This window comes from Sander lucioperca, chromosome 2 (assembly GCF_008315115.2).
Source record: "Sander lucioperca isolate FBNREF2018 chromosome 2, SLUC_FBN_1.2, whole genome shotgun sequence".
NCBI classification, from domain to species: Eukaryota; Metazoa; Chordata; class Actinopteri; order Perciformes; family Percidae; genus Sander; species Sander lucioperca.
Genome location: NC_050174.1, coordinates 22,581,087 through 22,605,793, shown reverse-complemented (window position 1 = coordinate 22,605,793; position 24,707 = coordinate 22,581,087). Strand labels below are relative to the sequence as shown.

Here is a 24,707-nt window from a genome sequence, read left to right as displayed (position 1 = left end):
GCTGCATGTTTATCAAAAAAACTAGTTAGAAAGTACCATACTCCCTTCCCTATGACATTGCTGGTATGAATGATGAATTGCATCATCATGTTCTACTGTGTGCCATGCGCTTGCATTTGGACTGCATACGGCCAAAACAAAGTGGAACAAATTTATTGGATTTGATCAATTCATGTTGAAAATCAGGCGCATACATTATAGGATACCTATTTTATACCGCTTTCAGGTTCATACTTGTATTTTGTGTTTGTACTAGAACATGTTTACATGCATTAATCAATCCCTCCAGAAAAACGCGATTATGCGATCGCATAATTCAATGCATAATCAGCCAAAGTCCTGCGGGGGCCGCATTTTTTCAAATACGTCGCACTTTCGCCGCATAAATTGCCGATTTCCGCGCAAATTATGCGGGGCTTGCATGATTGCATAATCCCCGCATTTTCGTTGCAAAAAAGTCACATATATCTTAGCAGAAAGTTGAAAAATGTTCACACACGAGCAGCCATTTTCCCCTGTTGCCATGGGAACGTTATGAAGGGACGTAATTACGCGTGAACATCAACGAAAAGCTGCAAACCCCGCGATGAAGCCATGATGAAACTTGAAAAAGTTCCTGCAATTTCATCGCATAAAATTGCATAAATATCCCGCATATTCCATCGCATTTTTTAAGAAATGCCCGCAACAATCACAAAAAAAGTTCCCCCCCTCTGCCTGAGACGCTCTGCTGGAGCACGGTCTCTTTAAGCCCCCTCCCGAAAAAAGCCCAGTCTGCTGTGATTGGTCAGTTTCCAGACCTCCGAGTCTCCGCACCGGTGCTCTGCTGCCTGTGTACAGTCCGTTTCACGAGTATTTAGCTGGCCTTTGTACTGTGAAAAATCACCAATAAAGGCTTTTAAACCGAAAACTACATAACCGGACATGTTCCAGTAGTAATGTGATACAAAATTAGAGAGAAATTAGCAGGCCACTAGTGGGTTTTCTCGTCTCCCCCCTGCAACACCCACCGCCGCAGCCTAAACGCACCACCCCCATTCAAAATAAACAGGAGGACCTGCAATACATTGTCTTAAAGGAGACCTATTACCCTGCGTTCATGCCGTCTCACGGCCGACGGCATGAACGCAGGGTAATAGGTCTCCTTTAAGACAATGTATTGCAGAGAGTAAAAGAATTGACCCACCCCTCCACATGGAGCCACATGCTGTACTGATCACACACGTCCTTCAGACGAGCCAACTTGTCCGTATGTCCTGCCCCAGGGGTTCCTGCCAGGAAAAAAAAAAGTCTCAAAAGGAACTGATCTGCTTTTAAATTAATACAATTGTCAACTCCTGTAATGTACCACCTGTGTACACGGAGAAAAGAACAACGTTTGAACTGTGATTTTCTTTCACCTGCGTTGACGATCAACAGCAGAGGAAGCTTCCCAGCTTCTATGTCCTCTTTGATCAGTGTGTCCAACAGGGCCACGTCCTGACAGGGACACACAGGAGATCAGTCCAGCAAATGATGGTTAACTATCTCAAAGTGTCCTGACAGTGTTTTTCATGTGGATTCTCCTACCATTTGGTGTTGGGATCCAAAGATGGTGTTGCACGGGACTGTGCAAAGACTGGAGAGAGGCAGGCCGAGCTAATGACACAGAGACAGACATTAAAATAGGGTTATAGTACCAATATACTACAAAATACTCTGTATGACTATATATGGTAGTACTGAATAGTGTTATCCCACACGTTATGCGGGCATACACTACACTCTTAAAGTCATAGATTTGCCAACGCACACTATACAATACTAGTCGTTAGAGCCCGATCGATATATCGGCCGGCCGATATTATCGGCAGATATTAGGCATTTTCCAAACTATTGTTATCGGCATTTATAATGGCCGATAAATTAATATTTAAAAAATTAAATAAAAACGGATGAAACACCCTTCAACCATGTTCTGAGTGTTGGCGTTGCATAGTTAGTCCACCAGAGGACGCTCTACAACGTCCCTGTTGGCAACACTCATGTTTAACCCCTTTAAGTTTCATATCCTAAGCTTGCGTTTTTTCACATTTATCAGAACTTAAATATATTTTGATGTTCCTCTGTTCTGTTTTGACAATAAAACAAACAAGGTTATTTTTAAACTGCATTATTTAAGTGAGGACTCATAAACAACTAATGTTAGGGAAATCTGTTTGTTTTGTTACGCGTTTTTGGATTTTTTTTTTAAATATATATATCGGCCGATATATATCGGAATATCGGATTTTTAGCGGCCTTAAAAATCCTTTATCGGTCGGGCTCTAGTAGACGTACCACCAAATATAGATATTAATGAAATACCTTTCTTTGCTGAGATTCGAGAACCTGTCTCCAGGTAAAAAGGAGTCCTGGATGGCATCTCTTGTTTTTAAAGCCCCTTTGTGTAGAATTTGAATATTTCTAAACCCCCAGTAGTGGTACAGGATTGGAATTGGCCAATGTTTCTACGAACAAAAGCTTATTCTCACTTGATATCCCCTAAGAGTGTTCCCAGCCAGGGGCTGTAGTCTTATCCTGTACTGTATGTGCTGTGTGAGTCTGTGTTGCAGACTTCCTACCTGGCTGCACAGATGCTGTCCCAGGCCCGGCCGGCCCGAGGCACTCTGGTAGATGACTGGCTGTTTGGAGCTGAGGACTGCATAGCCCTCAGAGGCATATTCTTCATAACGGGCATTAATGACCAGCCGACACACTTTGACCAGGCCGTCCCTGTCATCCTCGTGGAAGTAGGCTGAACCGTTCTCATACCTGAAGGACACAATCGAGACAGAGTGCTGACAGCAGAAGGTAACGAGGCTCCGCCAACATGTTGAGTCGCTCAAAGTTATGACGACCAAAGGGTAAAACTGCAGAATCAGAGATTCAGCATTGTGTATTACTTGTTACTTTTCTAATATTAAATAAAGATAAATGTGAAAATGAGACCTAGATTTATTAAACAATTGTTTTATTAAACAATTTTTCTACCAGATATTGCAATTAAAAAAAAAAGTTTAGCTAAAGTTCAATATTCACTACGTTAGAGATGAAACATGTCATGGAGCATTATAACATGGGACACCATCAAAACTGCTCTATATTCTTACGCAGGGATGAGAACAACTATTACTTTTTGCACTTTACATCCCACTTCATGTGTACTTGTCTTGATATTATGTCTTATTTGTATTTTTGTATATTATGCTGATATGTGCCTATATGTATATTGTTGTCTCTATTGTACAGCAGGGCTGTGTGTTGGCAAGAATCTGGCGATACGATACGTATCACGATACATGGGTCACGATTCAATATATTGGTATATTTCGATACTGTGCGTAAGGCGATATATTGGAATTTTTTTTAAAGTATAATTGTAGAAAAACTCATATTTAACAAAAGACATGATGTGCATAAAAGTCAAAGAAGTTTACTTTAGGTAAACAATTCAGTACACAGAAAATCAAACTGCCAGTTTGGGATTGTGGTTCACAGGTTCTTAGTGAGCTAATGTTTATATGCTAAAGTAGGCCAAAGATCAGCCATAGCTACATTGTTAGCTTCTAGCAAAAAGTCAGGCACTGCTAGGCACTGCTAGGCAAGGACACTAGTGGTGTGTCTCAGCATAGCCATCTAGTGGTAGGGGGTTTAAACACAACATAAACGTCAACCACTGTCTTACATGAATATTTTTGCACGTAAACTAAAATTTTTGATTTTGAAAATCAATATAGTATTGCTAAATACAATACTGCGATACTTAAGTGTATCGATTTTTTCTTACACCCCTATTATACAGTATGTGTCTATATTACTATTTGTCTACTGAATGTTTACTACTACTATGTCTATTTGTTGAATGTATAGAGAGTTAACACCTACCAGTCAAATTCCTTGTGTATGTAAGTATACTTGGCCAATATATCTGATTCTGATATGAATTGCCAGCAATACGTGTTTTTCTTTTAATAAGAATGGAACATTGAACAGTCAAACACAGAACATTTATCACATTAGCTAAAGTTATAATAATAAAAAACATTTTATTTTACAGTTCAACAGCAGCATCTACATATTGCACCTTCTACCATCATGTTTAATAAAGTAATAAAACACAAATGAAAAATCCACTGAAAATAGGACATTACATTAGTATTAACATTATTCCAGCATTTATCTCTAAAATAAAAAAGGAATAAAAAGCGTTAAACCAAATGTTACACCAAACGATCTTTCGACTAATCGTTCAGCCTTACAACAGACCACAAACACCCACACCCACAACACCCACACCCATACACACACTGCTGGTGAAGTGATCCTACCTGAACAGTCTGCAGAGCCACAGTGTGGTGTCAGAGAGGATCCGAGTGGTCAGCTTCCGCAGCCTCTCTCGGTCCAACACGGAGATGTATGCTGCCAGACTGTGACCCAGCAGGGCCATGTGACCCTGTTCCCCCACATTCTGCATCCTACTGGAAACAGAAAAAGAACAGCTTTATGATACATACATACATACTGACGCCCCTCTAGTTCCTCCGTCCTTCACTTATTTCCATGAAGGAGTATCGGCTCTCTGATTTCAGTAAAACTGAAACAGCTTTAGCTGTAACAGTTCTCCTCCCAGAGTTTCTTACATCCTTCTGCCAATCCAGACATTCAGACTGTTTGATATAAGCAGCTCCTCTAGATTATGCACCATGCATGTACTGTAAAAGAATGTGTTTTTATGATCAGGGATCCAGCTATGTCTACGTGATGACTACACCTTAAAGTGCTAAAATAACCACAAACATTAGAAATTGCATCATCTTACTCAAAGTTACCAATAGTTCTTTACTTATTAGCAGTGGTGGAATGTAACTAAGTACATTTACTCCAGTACTACACATAAGTCCAAATGCTGAGGTATTTGTACTTTACTTGAGTCTTTTCTTTTTTAATGCCACTTTCTACTTCTACTCTACATTTCAGAGAGAAATATTGTACGTTTTACTCAACTACATTCATCTGACAGCTTTAGTTACTAGTTACTTTACACATTAAGATTTCTGCACACAAAACACATGTAGTTTATAAAATCTGATGTTTTATTCTAAAGTAAACTAGCCAACAATATAACGGCCTACAAGTCCAGCTGAAATGATTAGACCATTAAACACACAACTGTTTGGATCCTTTACACTTTCTACAATACTTTAACTACATTTTCCTAATACTACTTAAAGACTTTTACTTAAGTTACATTTTCAATGTAGGACTTTTACTGTAACAGAGTATTTTTAGAGTGTTGTATTAGTAATTTTTGCTGAGGTAAAGGATCTGAATACTTCTTTCACCGCTGGTTATTGGGTTATGGATGTGGATTCAACATGATGGAGAAACAAAAATTGTGTCCAAACACCAAATGTTTCGCTGATGAGTTGACTTACTGTTGGCTTGGCTTGTCCTCTTCCTCCTCCTCATCATGAATGAGGTTGTGAACTAGATGCAGTATGGTGGCAACATCCTGACCACTGCGCAGGAGAGCAAAGGAACAAGTGATCAGCTTCAGCTCTTCAGAAAAAAAACTTCAAACTCTTCCCACCCCCCCAAAAGTTCAACGCTACGTACGAAATGTCACTGACAACCTCTCGTCTCTCACTAAATGTACCTATCCAGTGTCTCCCCTCGGTCTGTGGAAGACTTAGGAGTCAGCCCGGCTGATTATTGATTATATGTTTTTTGGCAGTTTGCAGATGATCTGTATCAGCGTTTTATTTGCCTGATAACCGATTAAAGTTAATGAATTAAAAAGTGGTCTACTTTGGCTCGGCTACAGCTCTGTGTCTGTCCCTCGGCTTCGGTTTCACTCACCACTGAGTCTGACTTAATGCCCCCCCCAACACTATCTGACTCTCTCTTACTGGGTATCATGTTCAAAGTTTCTCATTTATTATAAAGCATTTAAACTAAGTTTTGTGTTGGAGTTCGTAACATTCCAAAAATCTTCCAAAATCTTAATTTTGACTTGAAGATTTTCATTTTCACTTTAAATGCATATCGGTTCCAAATATCGGTTATCGGTTTCATTAACTACTAGCGATCGGTATCGGCATGGAAAAAACAGTATCGGTCGATCCCTTCTTAGGAGCACGTTTTAAAAAAAATTGCAATTTCACATAATTTTCATCAATGTCTGTGTCTAAAATGTTGGAAAGGTTAGAGCAGATAATAACTAAATAACATTTAAAAAGCTAAAAGACAAAACTTGCTAAAGACGTCCATTGGGGACCAACTGTAATCAGTAGATCTGAGAAAAGTAATTCAGTTACATTCATTCGGTTTAGGTGGTGCCTAAAAACGGCTCGGGTACTATAAGCATTATAATGGTAGGGGACACCCTGCTGTCCAGACTTACACATACTGCTAAATGAGCTTCAAATTACCAGGAGAGCCATCCGATTCTCCATTGACGCCAATGTAAACTGCCCCAAAAAATGCCGTGAGGAAAACAGAAGCTTAAAAGTTTTAAAATTGCTCTATTGCTCACATTTTTGACACTGCGAACTAATATTTCACAGCAGTGTGTTCAGAAGAGTCTGTGAAACATCCTCTCAATAATGGTGCATTCAAATTGTGAGAAAATGAGGTGCAGTTGAAAGTTTAGGAAAAGCTAGTAAGTGGTGTAATGGCAAAAAGTACATTTAATAAGCATGATTCCTTATATTCTTATGTTTGCATTTGTGCTTTGCATTTTCTCACAATACTGAAAGAGAGTTTATCTCATTCCCACATGTTGATTCTGATTCTGCTTAACTAACTTGGAGACGAATGCGTATGGGCTTTGTTTAAACCGATAAAGGTACAAGGTCACAGTAAACTATCTTTCTCTGCCTATCCGTTCCTCCCTTGCCAGCTGAGATGTACGGGGCATGTGACCTCAGGGTGAAAGTAGGGCACAGGGGATTAGATGAAGTAGCTCCATGACGTCTCTTGAGATTTAGCAGTATCTTTATCTTTATGTTGCCTGTGAGAAATGCAAAGTCATGTTTAGAACAGAACGTGTGTGATTGTCACTCCCTTTTTTGTGTTGTGCGTATAAGCTCAACACACCTCCCTGTAAGACCAGCACACCCATGGGCGCAAAGATGGGCGCCGGTGGATTTGCTATTTAAACGACGTGGGCGCTGGACGGGAAACTGACAACTGCGTCGGCCTTAAACTAGCAAAGACACTTGCGTCGGGCTTTGCGCTGCGCCGGGTGCAAGATAGGGCCCCAAATGTAACACATAAGATTGGCAGGGAAATGTCTACCATTATGTGACTCTAGACTAATGGAATAACCAATTTGACTGCCGTAATTATGATGCGTCTTACTCTCCCTGCAGGGGTCCGGGGATGCTGGCTCTGCTCAGGCGCCACCTCTCTGCTCCTGCCTCCGGCTCTCTGAACAGACACACAGCACAAAAACACAAGAGATCTCAAGATGCTCTAATTGTTCATCATATAACGTCACATTCATGCGCTCATTGGTTAGAAATCCAACCTAATAAACCCATGATCTTAAAGAGTGTTAGTGTTTGGAGAAAGGAGAGACATTCAACTAAACGAGGCAGAGAGTCCCCACACCCCCCCCCCCACCTTTACTAACATCACACAGGATCATCAGGAAGTCCTTAATGTACCTTGTGGTCATGTTCGCAGCTGTCAGATTTTATACACCTTTTCTAAATTAGAGGAATAAGTACAATGGTGTCTTATCTCACCTCTGTCCGTCTCCCAGGATTCTCATGGCGTCACTCAGATTCCTGCCCACTTGAGCCAACGTACGGTCCACCATCATCTAAAGTGTGTGTGTGTGTGTGTGTGTGTGTGTGTGTGTGTGTGTGTGTGTGTGTGTGTGTGTGTGTTGGGAGCAAGTTAACAAGAAGATATTAGTACAATATTAGGACAATTTACATGTGTGTAATACAGAATTTACAGTGTGCATGCACACAATTCAAATCTAGAGTGTGGTCCAGACCTACATTGTCGGTGAAGTGTCTGAGATAACTTCTGTTATGATTTGATGACACTATGAATTCAATTAAATTGAATACATATGTTGATACAGTGATACTGTATTCACAGCATACATTCACATGTAAAAACTAGGGCTGTCAATTGAACTATTTAATTGCATGTTTGTCCATGAGTAATTGAGATTAATCACAAATTAATTGCCCATTTTCTATCTACCGTCAAATTCTCACCACAAAACAATCACAAATATTGTCCAGAAACCCTCGTAGCATTGTTTCCGTTATCTGGTAAATCTGTTGAACATGTCATTGGACATATTTAAATCTCTCCGGTCATAATGTCCGCTAAAAAGTATTCCTTTTCCACTGTCTGCAGTCACCTAACTTAAGGCTGTTTTAAGCTTCTGCGTCAACTCCACACCGTAGCTACGCCGTAGCTACGCCGTCGCGACCCTTTCAGAGTTCTGCGTCGGGGGTTGAACGCGTTTCACCGCCAGAACACTAGGGGGCGTGTGGTTTCAGGAGGGTCAATCGCAAAACTCTGCCATTTACGACGAAAGAGAGAGAGACAGTTTATGTTATGTTAGCAAGCAAACTTTAGCACAACTGCCCACAAAGTTCTGCTTGCTGGCAAAGTGCTAATTTCAAAACATTACCGACATATAGACACTTTACAAATGGATAACCCCGTCGTCTTAACCAAAATATGTCTGAGTTTATTTGCAAAGCTTATGTCAGCTTATGTCATGTTAGCATGTTGCTACTCCCCACAGTAGGCTGCTTGAAACACCGACTATCAACACACAGGACGAGATGACCAATCAGTCCATGCGGTCTGGATCGCCTCGACGCAAAGTTACAAATTTTTTGAGGTGCGCGTCGAGCTACGGCAGAGGGCTCGGAGGGGGGGTTCGCGTCGACGCAGAGGGGTCTGCGGCGGTACGCCGTTGATTTGACACAGAAGCATAAAACAGCCTTTACTCAACGTCCTTCCCACAGCACCATCTGATTGACGAATTCACGAGTAATAGCCAATCAACACCACTGAAGGCTGCTGTGCCACAGACTCAAATCGGCTCCGGTAAACCAGTAGAGCGGTTTCGAGGCAGCAGATATTACTGAAGTTGCAATAAAGATCACAATCCTCTACACTGAAGACCCAGTGTCTCCGCTAGTAACAGGAAAACACATCACAGAAGGAAATCAGTAGTTACTGGATGTTCAGTTTCATGAGTAAGAGAGCTGCAAGGAGAGGAAGAGGGAGTGAGACGGCGCCAGTATGCAGGCGAGAGACGGTACGTGTCCCAACATCGGACGCTTGACGGACTCGCTACTAGCCGTTCTTAATTTCTTTTCAATGACCACTGACAAGCAAAGGAAAGAGGCTCCACCCTCCTACAACCCGATAGCTGCACCTGATTGGACGAGCGCTTTTTTTAGCACCATGGCAGCTCTTTTGGTATCTTTCGCTTATTTTACCAAAAACAGTTAATTCATTCTTCATTTTAGATCGACAATAGTCAGTTTAGATTTTCAGGACTTTCGAGTTGCGGCGAGTCGCACTGGACGCCCCTGATTTGCATAAAGTAGCCTGGACCTCAACTTTATGCAAATGAAGAGTATTCAAAATACTTCTGTTGGTTTATAAATCACTGAACGGTATTCTGTTACATTCTGAACCATACAGACCTTTCAGGTGGTCTGGGTCAGCTCTGTTTTCTGTCCTCAGAGTCAGAACTAAACATGAAGAAGCAGCATTGAGTTTTTATGCTCCACATATTTGGAACAAAGAACTGTCCGTCAGCTGCTCCTGTGGTGCTCTCTTTGAATCACATAGGAATGGACCTTCTCCTTTACGTTTCATGGCAACTCAGATTTTGCATTCGTCCCTCTCCAATTCACACTCTTCACTCTGCTCTGACAGGCCTCGAACAGTGCAAGAGCCATTAATAGAGAAGTCTGGCCGATACCTGGCAAGGGACTTGCCACTGGCATACTGCCGCCTGAGCAGTGGGGCTGTCCGTCAGCTGCTCCTGTGGTGCTGGGGGAGTAAACTGTCTAAGTAGAGACAGGCTTCAATGTCCTCCCATATACGCACACCTCACGGCAGCGCATCCTTCCTCAGCCTTGGCACCTGGAGGCTGTTCTGTCGGGTTTCCATTCTTGTCAATCAAAACCAAATTCCACCAAAAATAAAGTGATGTCTCAGTTAGTTCTGCACTCTATTCATCTGTAAACAGAGACTGTGTTGCTGAGTACGTGGAATCATATTGGTGAGACTACCTGTAGCGTACTTTAGCCACCAAATTCATCACCAAAGTTTGTTGGAGCACGCCCACTTGTTTTTTCGCCTCATATCGCCATATACAGAAGAGATGACACACATCAACAAAAAGATTCCCCAGCAGATTACTCTCATGCGGGGGAAGTGGAAAGTCAGGACAGGAGATCCAGCAACATTTTGCAAACTATATCTATATCACTTCAAGGAGCGATAACTCTGTTGCCCATGTCTGAGAAAACTGCAAAGTAGAGTCTTTTCAGGTGATTCCCCAGGGTGTTTCCCAGTGTACAGCTGCATATTCCAGGCATAAGTGGACTGTGCATCACATGCTGCCTATATTTATAAGATTATGTTTTGGGCATTTTAGATCTTTATTTGGATAGGACAGCTTATACTTGAAAGGGGAGAGAGAGGGGGGAATGACTTGCAGCAAAGGGCCGCAGGTTGGAGTCGAACCCGCTGGACTCTGCACAATGACAATAAAGTGGAATCTAATCTAATCTAATCTGAACATGCAAACAGACATTCATCCAGTCACGTGGGGACCTGGAATTGTAAAGAAAGGCTAATTGCTCCAATTCTCTTCCATACATCCTGTCTCGCAGAAGGTTTGTCACAAAGCATATGACTGAGGAGAAAACATGGCTTGCTGTTGCTTTCTCCTTTTGACTTGGACACTGCCAAAGCGAGCAACCCAATGTAGGCTTGCAAGGGGGATCACGTCCAAGTCTTCCCGACTGTCCCCATACAGTTCAAGTCGAGAGAGTGAGGACCTTAATAACCTTCCCTGTTGGGAAGGTAACGTGTCCACTCTTGGAGGCTGGGAGAGAGATCAGAATCTATCTGCTGGTGGTTGAGAGACAAAAAGGAGAGGTAAACCCAAAAATGCTCCTCAAGGGGAGAGGAGGCTTCTGGAGGAGAGAGGAAACACTGGCGGATCATCCTATGCGGAAGTCTTTTATCAAGTGGCATGACATAAATGCCGCACCTCCTTTTTTTCCCCTTTCTTATCTTTATAACAGTCAAAATACACGTCAAAAGATAACATCAGAGTCACGCACATACAGATGAAGTTGTTATTTTGGAGGCACAATGTAACTTAGTTTTTTGTTTGGTTTATATAGCATGCCGGTGACACAAATGCTTACACAGTTTTGTGTTTGACCACTGGATGGAGCATTGCCACAGGAAATGCTTACAGGTAGGCTAATCAACAGCCACAGGTACCGCTGTGTGTGGTAAAGCAAACAGTTTTTTTACAGTGTCAGAGTGGCGTGTCGGTGGTATTGTTTGATTAGTGTTTAACTGTAGAGCAGACTGAAACTTACCTGAAATGAAATGGACTTAACTGAACTATACCCGTGCTACGGTGAGCATGCACCGTCATTGAATAGATATTTAAACCCTTGTGCTGTCATCCCTTCGACCATGAACTTGTTATCCATGCAGGTCAAAAGTGAAATTGAATTTTTGGCTCTTTTTTTTTTTAATGCTTTTTAAAAACGTTTTTGTCACTTTTTTCAACGTTTTGTTTTAAATTCATGGTCAATAATAGGGCTGAACGATACATCGAATTTTCATCGCCATCGCGATATGAACTAGCGCGATGAACACATCGCAACAGACAGCCTGACACGATGAATAAGGGAAAACAGTTTACACACTGAGACGACGCGAAGCGTAATACGTCTCCATAGCAGCAGGCGGCGCCGCTCTGTATTGTTTCCATTAACAGTCTGATTATTTCACAGAAAATGAAAACCGGCAGCTGATTGGACGAACGCGTCACGTGGTTCTTTTTTCTCCGGAAATTCCAAGGGGGTAAGCTTCTCCGCAGACCGCGAACCTCCTATGGCGCCATTTTAATGCTACAAAGCGATCACCCCCCGTTAGCATTCCATTGACTGCCATTCATTTTGGCGCCACTTTGACAGCGAATAACTTTACATCTGAAACGTTTAAAGACTCTATTTGTCCATTGTTTATTTCTAAAGAAACACGACAATGTATAAAAGGCTCCATTACCTTGTACCTCACGTTATGGCTCCGTAGCAGACGTTTTTGTAAAAATAGGCTAACGATTGTGTCATAACCACACGACTTACTGTCGCATAGTAGAGGAATTACCGTATAGTACAGGAGAAGCGTGCAGGCAGTTTGGACTCACATTAGCTGTTTAAGTGTAATTACTAATGTTAACTAGCATTTTAGTTAGCAATAATTAGCCTGTGCCTATGTTATCTCCTTACATATACCTACACTCTCAGTCTCTGCAAGATTGGGAATGACTGAGATTTCTCTTGGCACAGCTACCAGAAGACTTCCAACTTTCAGACACGTTGCTCACGTCACATTTACGTCGTCTCTCTCAGTTGGAGGCTGCGCAGTAACGCTCAGCGCTCACCGGAAAAGTGCTTCTAAAGGCCTTCACTGGTCTCCGTCCAGAGCAACGGGATCTGTTGGTCCATTCTTATATACAGTCTATGGGAAATTCACAGCCAGACTGTCATGGCGTCTCGTTCAGAATACGATCTCATATTCTCATATTGTACTAAAATAGTTCACCGAAACGTGTTTCTGAAAACATTTTAAGAGAGAAATAGGCCGTGCAGTTGCTGAATCTGTCTTCATTTCAGATCAACAAAGGTCAGTTTAAAAGATTTTCGTCGAACGTTAATTTCTTATAGTTATAATGCCTCATTTATGTGTAATTTGTTCAATAAAAGCATGTCAAAAATTATCTATTTGATTTCTTTATTCAGTGGGAATAGGTTATTCAATGTTTAGGTTCGCAAAGAACCTATTAAAGCACTAAGACATGGGAACAGTATAGCTAACATTCACATTTGAATATTTAATTCAAATTTTGAAATTTTAAGTCATATCGTCGGCGCAATATTAAACAATGTTATCGCACATCGCAGCTTTTCCTCATATCGTGCAGCCCTAGTCAATAAACCTAATTTATATGACATTATACCTAATTATTTGGACTAAAAGTTAAGATCAAAAGGATGCTGAGTGGATCACAGACTGGTTTATGTCAAAGTTTAGTCAGGAGACGGTGTTTTAAAACCGTTTAAACGTGTTTTTCAAATGTTATAAAAATTGAAAAAAAAAAAAAAAAATCAATGAAAGCAATCATTACCTACCCATTTTTTTACCTGCAATGGGTTCCATACAACATACATGCATGCATCCATGTTATTTTTGGGCATTTTGGTTCAAAGAAACCATATTTCTGATATAAAAAAACTTTGAAAACGGGTCAAATTTGACCTGAGGACAACACAAGGGTTAATGTATTGGAGTTGGACATTGGTTTATTGGCAGCCCAGAACAAGCGTCCCAACAAGTTCTCCCTTTTTCGCACCCATTGGCCTAATGTAGGTCTGATTAAAAGACTCAACAGTTTTGATAGCTTTTTTGGTTTTGTGAGAAAGAAATCGACAACATGTACTATAGTTCCATTCCCTTCATAAAAACAAAGAACTGAGTGGGGTTTTTTTTGTTTGTAAATTTACATTTGTGAATGGAATTTGGCGAGAAATAAAATGTAAGTATGTAGTGTACACTTACAAGACCAAAACAGATGGGAGCAAGTTTCAGGATTGAATTCACAGATGGGGCAATTCTCCTACTACATATACGGCACTTTTTAAACTTTTGTAAGAAATGTCTCACTGGATAAAGGCCGCACCTTCACAGACAGATACAGCAGTGCAGTACGTCATAAGTTATTATGTATATATACTTATATATACTCATATGGAAGCGAGGATTTCTCACTTGGTAGGTTCCACTCGCCAATGATTTCCAGAATGGATTCGGTTCCAATTGTCAATGTCCCGATTAGTTTACATTTCCGATACGATGTCCATCAGGTTAGGAACATTTCAGTTACAATGCCAGTTAGTCCCGGATATGAAAGAGATTCTCAGAGAACGTCTGCTGTAAATTGTACAAGCAAAAAGCAACCCTCAGATATTTTTTATAATGCACCAGGTTCATGTTTACATTAAGAACTGACCCCCAAAAAGTTTGTTTAAAGTGCTCATATTATGCTTTTTGGCTTTTTCCCATTTCCTTTATTGTGTTATATATCTTTTTTGTGCACGTTATAGGTTTACAAAGTGAAAAAACCCAAAGTCCACCCCAAAGGGACTTACCATCTCCAACAGATAACACTGTTCACAAACTGCTCCAAACAGTTCTTCCGGAACGCAGAGTAGGGAATCAGAACTTCAGGTCAACATTAGGTTTAGATTATCAGTCATAATGTCTAAACCAGCCGAGGTAGACTGACCCCGAGCTACGTGGTTGCGAAAAGAAAGTTTCTGCTCCTGGAGAAGCTAGAAGTCTGTATGAAATCAACCTTGTTTTATGAAAAACATGTTTTATCCGCGATCTTATGGAGAAAAACTACACTACCCACAATCCTAAGCGTAACAGCAACGTCTCTGATTGGTCCAACTTGCTGTTACCAGAGAAACGTTTGCCGTACCCACGAAACCGCGAACGGCTAGTGCGAGCTTCTACCATGTTTTTTTTACTTTGAGAGTGTTCATTTACAATCCGAACCACATCGTCGTAGGATGACTTCAGGCAGGTTGCGGAGAGACTTGGTCCAGCAGTATCTATCGGGGTCCGCCATTGTAAAAAGCTAAACCGGAAGAGCCGTATCCCCACTCAGAGACGTTCTTCCGGTCTTCAATTGTTGCGTGACATAGGCCTATTGTAGTCCAGCCTTTACTTCAGAGACAAACGTGGTCACTTTGTAACACACGTTATAATGTTCGCCTTGCTGCTAGCGAGGCACGCCCTCATACTCTGCTTCTGACTGGCTAGTAGTCCTTACCTAGCTACTGCACATGTGCGACTCCCAACAAAGATGGAACAGAAGTGCCTCACTCTGTAGCTAAAACAGAGAGCTCAACACACAGGGTGAAAAGAGGAGCTGCAGCAATGTGCAGTACAACAAAAATATGGTGTTTTTTGAAAATTAAACCACATAAACCTATTCTGGTACAACCTCTAAATACAATTATGAACCTGAAAATGAGCAAAATATGAGCACTTTAAAAAGGACTTTTTACTGACCAGGACTAACATGACAGTCATTGACAAACAACAGCAGTCGTCAACACGATATATTCCAACTGGAGACTACAGTCAGTGAGTAGAGTGTAAAGTTTACCCTTACACATCCATGGTGAAAAGACATGGTAGACAGGTATTAAAAGATCAATTTGGGGATTTTATTATTGGTATTAGATTGGTACCAGATTGCTCAAACAAAGATGGAGTTTTAATTGGAGGGAGCTTATTTCAACGCAGCTCTAACTGCCAGGTGTAAACACACACATACTCAGAGCTGCCCACTTGTGATCACTCAGGACGGATTCAAATACCAGGTCAGAACAGGGCCTTGGACTCACTAAGTCACACTTTTTTTCAATCTAATTTGGCTTTTTAGAAAGTAGATTAGCCTTGTGCATATTTTGGTTGGTAATAACTAACATTATTTCATGATTGCAAACCTCAACTCTTCCGTTAGCGCCAAAATAAAAGCTAAACAAGTCTATATACGTGATAGGTCACAGTTTCAGGCATGGCAGGGAAGAATACAGCAGAGCATTCAGCTGGGTGTGGGCACTTCATTTGCACATTCACAGTGTGTTTACTTTGGACAACTGCTGCACACAGACTAACAACACACAGTTTGTTTTAATAAGGCACGGTACAACTTAAATTCAAATGTCTCATTTTATTACAGTACCAACTATTTCTTAAATGTTATTCCACCAGCTCTCTGTTGATATTTTCTTTAAAGCTATAGTGCGTAGTCGCTGTCTCTCCCATGAGTAATTCTAAGTAATGACAACAACACTGTTGGCGCGTCCACATGATACAAGCCTTCCGTGATCACGCACGTTTGTCTCTGAAGTACTGAAGCTGTTTGGAGCAGTTTGTGAACAGTGTTATCTGTTGGAGATGGTAAGTACCTTTGGGGTGGACTTTTTCACTTTGTAAACCGATAACATGCACAAAAAAGATATACAACACAATAAAGGAAAGGGAAAAAAGCATTATATGAGCACTTTAAGTATTGTGGTGCTGCAGAGACGTCCTGGCCTACAAATCTTATCCTACAGAAATCTATGTTTGGTACAGATCCTCGCAAAAATCACACTATAATCACTTTAATTCTTTTAATATTTTTCAATGAAAATGAGAGTAATGATACAAAAAATGAGCATTCCCTCCAATATATCGTGAATCGTACTGCAATCGCAATATCAGTCAAAATAATCGCAATTAGATATTTCTCTCATATCGTGCAGCCCCGGATCGTCTTATAAGGAGAGATGCACACCCCCTAATATCTAACGTTACTTGGTGTACGTGGCCTGGCCTGACAGGAGGGTCAGAGGAGGATCCTTGTGTGACTGGGTTAGCGAGCATCAGGCTGCCTGCAGCGGGCTATCAGCGGACACATTGGTGATAAAGCGGCAGCAGCCGCGTTGTGACACTGGAAATACACGTTTCATGGAGCTTCCTCCCAGCCAACAGGTCGCACAGCCCCAGGGAACAGCAGTGTGGCGGACACACAGGGCTAGCTAAATACAGACACAGCTTCACACAGTCCCGGGGGACAGCAGTGTGTAGCGGACACACAGGCGGGGGACACAGGGCTAGCTAGATACAGACACAGCTTTGCACAGCCTCACACACATTCACACAGCCTCACACAGCCCCAGAGAACAGCAGTGTGTAGCGGACACAGGCAGGGCTAGCTAGATACAGACACAGCTTCACCGAGCTTACCTTGAATGCAGCGCCCACAGCGGGCAGCCAGCCTGGCCGGGTCTGCTGAATCTGTGGTAATGAACCGTGTCGGCGTCCCTTCCAGAAGTCTTCGGGAAAGCGTTCTGAAAATGTTGAATTTGAGTCGTATTTACTGCTCTGACTTCTGTTTCTTTACTCCGCAGACTGAACCGGACAGTTTACTTCCGGGATGGGCGCGAGACGTGCGTTCCACGCTGGCAGCGCCAACGTCACGCTCTGTCACAGAACTGGCCAATCAGGTGCTAGCTGATGACGACGGCGGAGTTCTCTTTTAATTATTAATGTATAGCTCAAACGTGCTACAGCTACTGTAATATTAGTACAGGCATTATGCAACATGACCCCACAATTTGCAACAGAAACTCTCTAACTGATATAGTCTCATAAAAGTCTCCTCTATAACTTATAAAAACGTCCTAAGAAATCCAAGTGGTGGAAAGTATTGAAAAATTAAAAAAAATCTGTGGAAGTTTCATGGAGATATCTGTTAGTAAAAATATTTCCCCTATTCACCTGCAGTGGCTCCCCTTAACATGGGCTGCAATGGGAAATTGGCATCACCAATTTTTTGTATTTCTCAATACTTTCCACCACTCTCTTAGTCTCTCTTAGGACTATTCATAAGTTATAGAGGAGACTTTTATGAGTACTAAACATTTGTCAGATTTTCTGTTGTAATTTGTGGGAGATTCACCCCTTTTTTTCTCTCACAAAATGCTTGTACTAAATGTGAATCCGAACATATGGTCAAAGTGTCTGATGTTCCCTGTTTGATTGAGTTTTTGAGAGTAACGTTAGTTAGTTGGTTAGTTAGTTGGTTGGTTGGTTAGTTGGGTTTCATCAAATACAGACAACTTCCTCGGAGATTAGGCTGTAGTTTTTATTACAATATTCATTTACTGTTTAAATTCACACCTGTTTGATTTTAAATATAACAAGTATTAATGTATCTACGCTGATGACAAACAAATTAATATATATTACCGTATATTCAAACTATACAGAATTTATGGTGGTAGGCTTGATATTGTCTACTTCTCCACTAAAATCCAGAGTGAAATATTTGACTTTTTATGCCACTATGTTTATTCGACATGTTTAAGTTACTTGCTTTGTATATATAGATAGATAGATAGATGGTCTTTATTGTCCACTGGGGAAATTAGTTTTCACAGTCTGTACAGGGACAAATGTACATACATACACATACAGTAAACAGACATCTTTGAAACACTCTATAATGCACAGTTCCCTTCAGACGGCCCACTGGCACCCCTTGATTTTCCATTCAAAACATGTGGCCAACTTATAAAACATGATGCACTGCCCTACAGTATGTCAAATAGTTAAAATTAGCTCCACCTCAACCATACTATACTGTAATTTACACATTATTGCATCTGCAACAATAATAATCCAGTAAATAATCACAGAGCCCAATTTTCTACATAACTTTACTCTTAATACTAGTGTATTTTACTAACATTATGTACTTTTACTTAAGTGGCATTTTCAATGCAGGATATTACCTTGTAAGGTATTTTAATATTGCAGTGATGGATCTGAATACTTCCTCCACCTCTGTCCTTTGATGGAATTGAATGTTAAACTGGGATGGATGGATATTCATACATTAATTATACATCATGTTTGAATGTTAAACATACCTGGAAGGCTCAGTGGATCCTTAAGGTGAACTCTATCTGTGGATGGCTAGTGGCTACCTTACCTATAGGAAGCATATCATCATCATTCATTTCATGAATATACCAATTTATCTTGTTAATAATATGTTGGATTCATGTTAATGTATATTTTCAGACATGTTTTAATTTTTGTAAAAAGTAACAATAATCTGGCGCCAAACATATTAAATAGCAACAAAAGCACTTGACTGTACTGCCAGTGAAGTTGAAAACCTCCAAATTTGTGATTCCAGATGCAGGAGCCACACAGAGCACATGGAGGCAGCATGACTTCATTTATCTCTCTGCAGTCTACTGGCGTAGTTATGGATGACTTGTTCTTTTCAGATGAGCGATATGATTGAGTTCACCAGAGCAGACACATCCAAATTCCAAAGAAAGGCCCAGCCCAGCAGGTGACTCTGAACAAACACGCCAGTCAGTGATCCACAGACACAGCTGCTGTATCAGAAATAAAAAAATAGGTTGTGAGATGATCAAACCTTTTGTGAGGTTACAGTAATGTGTAATCTCGCAACAACATCCTTTTATGTCTTAGGACAGCTTTACAAGTGATCCTTCAAAAATGTTATATGATATTCAGACTAAAGGTGAGGACGAGGGGCCTACTTCAGGTGTGTGTGACTTAAGTCTGTAACATCCAAGACTGTACAAAAAATAGTGCTGCATATGTGTCACAATCATATGCCAGAAACAAAGAGTGCACAGTTGGATACAGTTCACTTGTTGATCAGACAGAAGGTTCTCTGCAGTGTTTTGTAAAGCGTGAAATAAAAGAAGTGGCTGCATAACAGCTGTGAATACCTTCTCCTCATTAGCATTGGGATGGAGTAGTCCCAACTTGTTGCTCCCATGGGTAGTAATATATCCATTTTAACTTTCAACAAGTGGAATGCTCTGGCACTTCCAGCAGCAGGTTACAACATGCGAGCTTTGAGAGCTGGTAGATAGTGCTGTTTGATATCTGGATTCATGTGGCTGGTGAGACTTTATTTCATGGGCCTCGTAGTTCCCTATCATTTCCCTAAAAGGAACTGACATGCTATTCAGTGGTGTAGTCTACGTGATATGCAGGTATACGCAGTATACCCACTAAGAAAGCTCCAGGATTCCCATATACCCTCTTAAAAATGCTCGATGACCTGCAACAACATACTTTCCATTATATTTTTGATATATTTTGAATTGTCATCTGTGTTTTTCTTCTTCACGTAGGCTAACTAAAGGTATTTCCACCGTAAATTGGTGCATTAAAGTGTATCCGAATACAGGAAATGAAGTTGTTGATGCTCAAAACTTCCCTGGGGTATGATATGCCATTTACACAAGAACATTTACACAAACAAGGAATGTATCCTCTGCATTTAAAGGTGCTGTAGGTAGGATTGTAAAGATCCAGGACTTAGCCAAAAAATTTGAACATCGAGAACTTCTCAGTCCCTCCCCCCCTTTCTGCTAAAGCCCAAAACATTCTCCTAAGCCCCTCCCCCCACAAGGGAGAATGAATGCGTGTGCATGAGCAGTGATTGACACGCAGTAAAGCGAGAATTATACTGGACGCAGCCCAGCTGGTGCGTACAAATGTGACGTCATGGGATCGCCGTGACTATTTATATCTGCGCTGGTGCTCGCGACACTAGTTGCAGTCTTCTCCTGAACAGCGGTGGCGCTAATGAGCAAAGGCTACAGACGTTGCTCTTTCTACGGACTAGAAGAAGAAGAAAAAAGTCAACAACGGCAGAAGTGGCTGCAGTATTGCCGTCAATGCTTCGATTTGATCCGATGACCTACTTTGTCGGATCAAGCCTTTCATTCACCATAAAAGAATTCATCTTAACCCAGTAAGTTTACCAGAGAGACTTGCAGTCACTGTGAGAGTCCTGGCATCCGGTTGTCGGCAAACTCGTTCAGGTCTCCCGTTTCCGCTTTGTCGCGCTACATGCTGTAGGTGGTGCCAGAGGAGCCAGATCTTTTTTTTAAATTACCTGCTTCATGCAGTTCTACGAAAGTTAGACAGACAGAAAGTTAGTTTTATAAGTCTTACCCACTGCACCTTTAACACATTGTAACTAATTAGGAGCAGTGGGCAGCCATAGTCCTGCGTCCGACTTATCAAGGCCAGGCAGGGGTTACCCATACTGTTCTCTAGCAGTCAAAACAAGTCTCACATGTTGCACATGTTCATCAATGTCTCTAGAAAAGAATCAAGACGTCATCCAGGTAGACCAACACAAACCTGTAATCTACGCAAGGGCGCAAAGATTTGTCCGTCTTCTCAGGGGAGAAAAAAATCCCTCCCTCAGAAAAGGTTTAGGACGGAGGAGACCTGCAGCTAAAGAGTCTGGGATGTACGGCTCCATGGATTCTTTTTCTGGAACCAGACTGACCATGATTTCTGGAAATATACAATACTGTTGAGTTTTTCAAATTTATTTTTGTGGTGGTTTGAGCAGTACAAGCCGAGTGCCATCTAGTTCCATTATATTGGAGAGAAGGCAGACATCGTTGCGTTACGTTTAATATCTCCAACACTGGACAACTCACACCAAAACGATCTAGGCTGATGAATAGCATTACACATATAAGGAAAAATATAGATTTTTGATTTTGGGGTGAACTGTCCCTTTAAGCTGTCAAAAAAACAATTTAGTGGAGTAAAATATATAAAATATGTATCTCTAAAATGTAGTGCAGTACAAGTATAAAGTAACAGAAAATGGAAATACTTCAGCATGAGTCCTACCTAATGATCTACCTTATTGCCAGGCTGTGAAGGGGGCCCTGGACTGGAAGGTCATTACTTTTGGCAGAAGGAATGTGTAAATGTCATGGCAATCTGTCTGTCGCATTCTGAAGTAAAGTTGAAATTTTGGCTGAGAGTGAGAGCACTCGAGGACAGCTCATTGAGTGTTTCTTGAGTGGCGCTAAAGCAAAAGTCAGGGAGTCACCAAACACATTAGACTTAATCCTCTGGGGATCATGATTGTTTACAGCAAATGTGTCAAACCCTCGCCGATTTGAATCCGGCCCGCATATCAATTTAGGTTCACACATTTTTTTTTGGCCCACCTAGTTTTTGTCACTTTTTCCAACGTTTTTGGCGCTTTCTTCAATGTTATTGCCATTTTTCTTTCAGCGTTTTTGTTGCTTTTTTGGGCGTTTTTTGTTGCTTTCATCCATCTTTTTTTTGGAATTGGCGACGCAGATGGTGAGGTGGTGAACTGAAGTCAGACAGTCAGAAAGTAAATGGGAATAACGATTACTCGTAATATTTTCAAGTATTGATGCCTCACGCACATTTTTTCACTCCATATCATCCACCTTACCATGAAGATTAAATCCAGCAGAGTTATTTGCGCTTGTACAGAGTGATAATTGTTCCATAAACACCTCCAACTCAAATCTTAAATAAAAATGTATTGTTAATGTTTAATCAGCGCTGTCTCGCCCTCACGTTGTCCGCTAAGGAGCGCAGGAGGATGGGATGGCCCAACTGCATGGAATACAGGATAGCATCAAATACCCTAGCATTAGATAATGGCAGAACACAGTGTAAATAACTATCTGTCTTTAAAACATGCATGTGCATATATCATCAAATGTCAAAGTCTGGAAATACAGCCGTTAAGCTCTTGCGCAATCGTTACCCTTAATGTCCTCGTTATCAGGTGCTGCAAGCATATCACTCCGCCCAAATAGCAGAAGTAGCAGTGCTTCGTCTTTCTGAGAATATAGTTCCCAGTTTGTATACGGTTAGAAGATGGCTGTGTCTCATGTGACCTTGTTATTTGTACACACCGTGACTATACAAATCACAACATGTAAATAGGAACATGTTGGCGTTATTTTGTCACTTATTGGGAGCAGTAGGCTAGTTGGAGCCGGTTACCTTCAGGATCTGTGCTAGGCTAAGCTAGCGGTGGAGCTGTCGGACAGAGTTACGACACGCATGGAGATGAGAAGGGTATGTATGGACTTATCTAACTCTGGGGGATACAGTGAATAAGCTAAAGTCCCAATAAGTTGGCGTGTTCCTTTAAGACAAACTCGACCGAACCCGTCGGGTCCCGTCGGGCTCGGGCAAAGTCTTCAGCTCTACTTCAGATAACAGTTTAATGCAATCCCAGTGCCACTTATATTAAAAGTAGTGAAAGTGCGAAATGAAAAAAACATACACTTAAAACATATCTTTATTTTCATTTCCTTTAAATCCTTCTGGACAGATACAGTTCACCTCAGTCATAAATCTTTCAGTCATCAAATTGTTGTTCAGTATCAAAGTCACGTTGGATGTGGTACTGTATAGTATCATCCTGTTCTTCCACTCATATGATTGCAGGAGTGGAACAGGAGCGATGCACACATCACTTAACTGTACATGATTTCTGATCAATACAGTTCCTCTTAAACCCTTACTGCGAAAAGTGCTTTTGGAGTCTGATGTGTGTAGGGCTCTTTTGTTGTTCTTATTTTCACAAATTCAATACGTAAATAATTGCATTGAAATTATTCATTTTAAAACCCACTGCACTGCAAACATCATGTAGTTACCATTAAGTTGGATCATTTCCTGTTTATCTTATTACTCTGGCACATAACTAGCAGCTCCTCTGCATTTTATTACATGTTTGAATTAAATCAATACATCATTATGTTTGTCTCTTTACTTTTCATTAGTGGATTAGTGCTGCAGCAGAGTATAGATTTAAGATCACTAGTGTGAACTGCATGAGTATAACAATTATTACAAATAATGTTGTCAGCCATGACTAAGAAATGCAACTAATGGAAATTCTTTTCATGTACAGGCTGTAGATAATTCATTTCTATATTATGAGCCAATTAAATGAAGCAAATACGTATCCATCGTAAACACCTCGATATGTGAGACAAACGTGTCAGCTATGTTGCATGCACATCTAAACATGTATTTAAAGCTGCACCAATCAATATTTGTCATATTCACAATGGATGGATTGTAATGTAAAAGGTGAGACTTGTAGTGATAAACCCACAGAGAATGATCACCATCGCTGCAGAGATTTTAGCCTCTTTTAGCTCGTTTTAGTTTTGGGACACACAAACTTCGTTACTCCAGCAGCCGCAGCAGCAGCAGCTATTTCCAGGGAAAACGCTCTGATAAAGTCACAGACCTAGCCTGCATTTCATTGGTGTCTCAACATGCCCCTCCTTCACAGCCCTTGGTATGACGTCCTAGCATACGTCGCACGGAGGCCACTTGGAGAGCGGAGGGAAAGTGGGCGGGGCAGGAGCGGGGGAGTGAAATGGAACACACCCCTTGTTCACTTTCAGCCCAAACTATACGGAGCGACCGCCAGTTGTAGGCTTAGCGCTAATGCCCAAAGTGCGTTTTATTATCCATCTTATTTTCTATTAATTATCGCATTCTATCCCCGTTTTTATGATCATTCTATTTCTGCTTATGTCATGCAATTTCCTTATTGTGCAGTATTTCTTGTATAAAAGGCGCAATGCAAATATAATTGCTCGTTCAACGGTGCTCGCTAATCAGCTGCATGAGTTTCAGATTTAGAAAGTTTGTGATCTGTGTCACGATTAATCTTTTTAATGCCTGCGTCTCGCAAAAACAGAAGATCTTCCATGCGTTTACAGATAATCGCACATACAACTATCTAGTAAATAAAAATGAAGTAAATATGAATTAACAGTAGTTATAATACATGTATTAGTAAAATATCAAGCTATCAATGAGGAAACTACAAAGTCTAAATGTATTTCTTCATCTTCTCCTTCTTTGGTGTCAGCAACAGGAGTTTTAGCGCTTGTACATGACCATGGCCACCTAACCATGGAGGGATT

General features: G+C 41.0%; 1 protein-coding gene across 5 annotated transcripts in view; it reads right to left on the bottom strand.

The window, feature by feature from the left end:
- The window catches only part of pdxdc1 (pyridoxal-dependent decarboxylase domain containing 1), a 55,262-nt gene extending 37,856 nt beyond the window's left edge, over positions 1 to 17,406 (bottom strand). For 4 of the 5 annotated variants that reach the window (XR_004895786.1, XM_031292546.2, XM_031292544.2 and 1 more), the window contains exons 1-9: positions 17,140 to 17,406; positions 7,773 to 7,849; positions 7,384 to 7,452; positions 5,457 to 5,540; positions 4,350 to 4,499; positions 2,604 to 2,793; positions 1,570 to 1,638; positions 1,401 to 1,479; positions 1,187 to 1,271 (exon numbers count right to left, since the gene is read on the bottom strand). Coding sequence is in view for 4 of the 5 variants with exons in the window: in XM_031292546.2 (XP_031148406.1) it covers positions 1,187 to 1,271; positions 1,401 to 1,479; positions 1,570 to 1,638; positions 2,604 to 2,793; positions 4,350 to 4,499; positions 5,457 to 5,540; positions 7,384 to 7,452; positions 7,773 to 7,849 (803 nt within the window). In the remaining variant the exon portion in view is untranslated. The remainder of the gene's footprint in view (positions 1 to 1,186; positions 1,272 to 1,400; positions 1,480 to 1,569; positions 1,639 to 2,603; positions 2,794 to 4,349; positions 4,500 to 5,456; positions 5,541 to 7,383; positions 7,453 to 7,772; positions 7,850 to 17,139) is intronic. The other variant, XM_031292545.2, reaches the window with a different exon arrangement.
- Between the last annotated feature and the right edge of the window lie 7,301 nt (positions 17,407 to 24,707).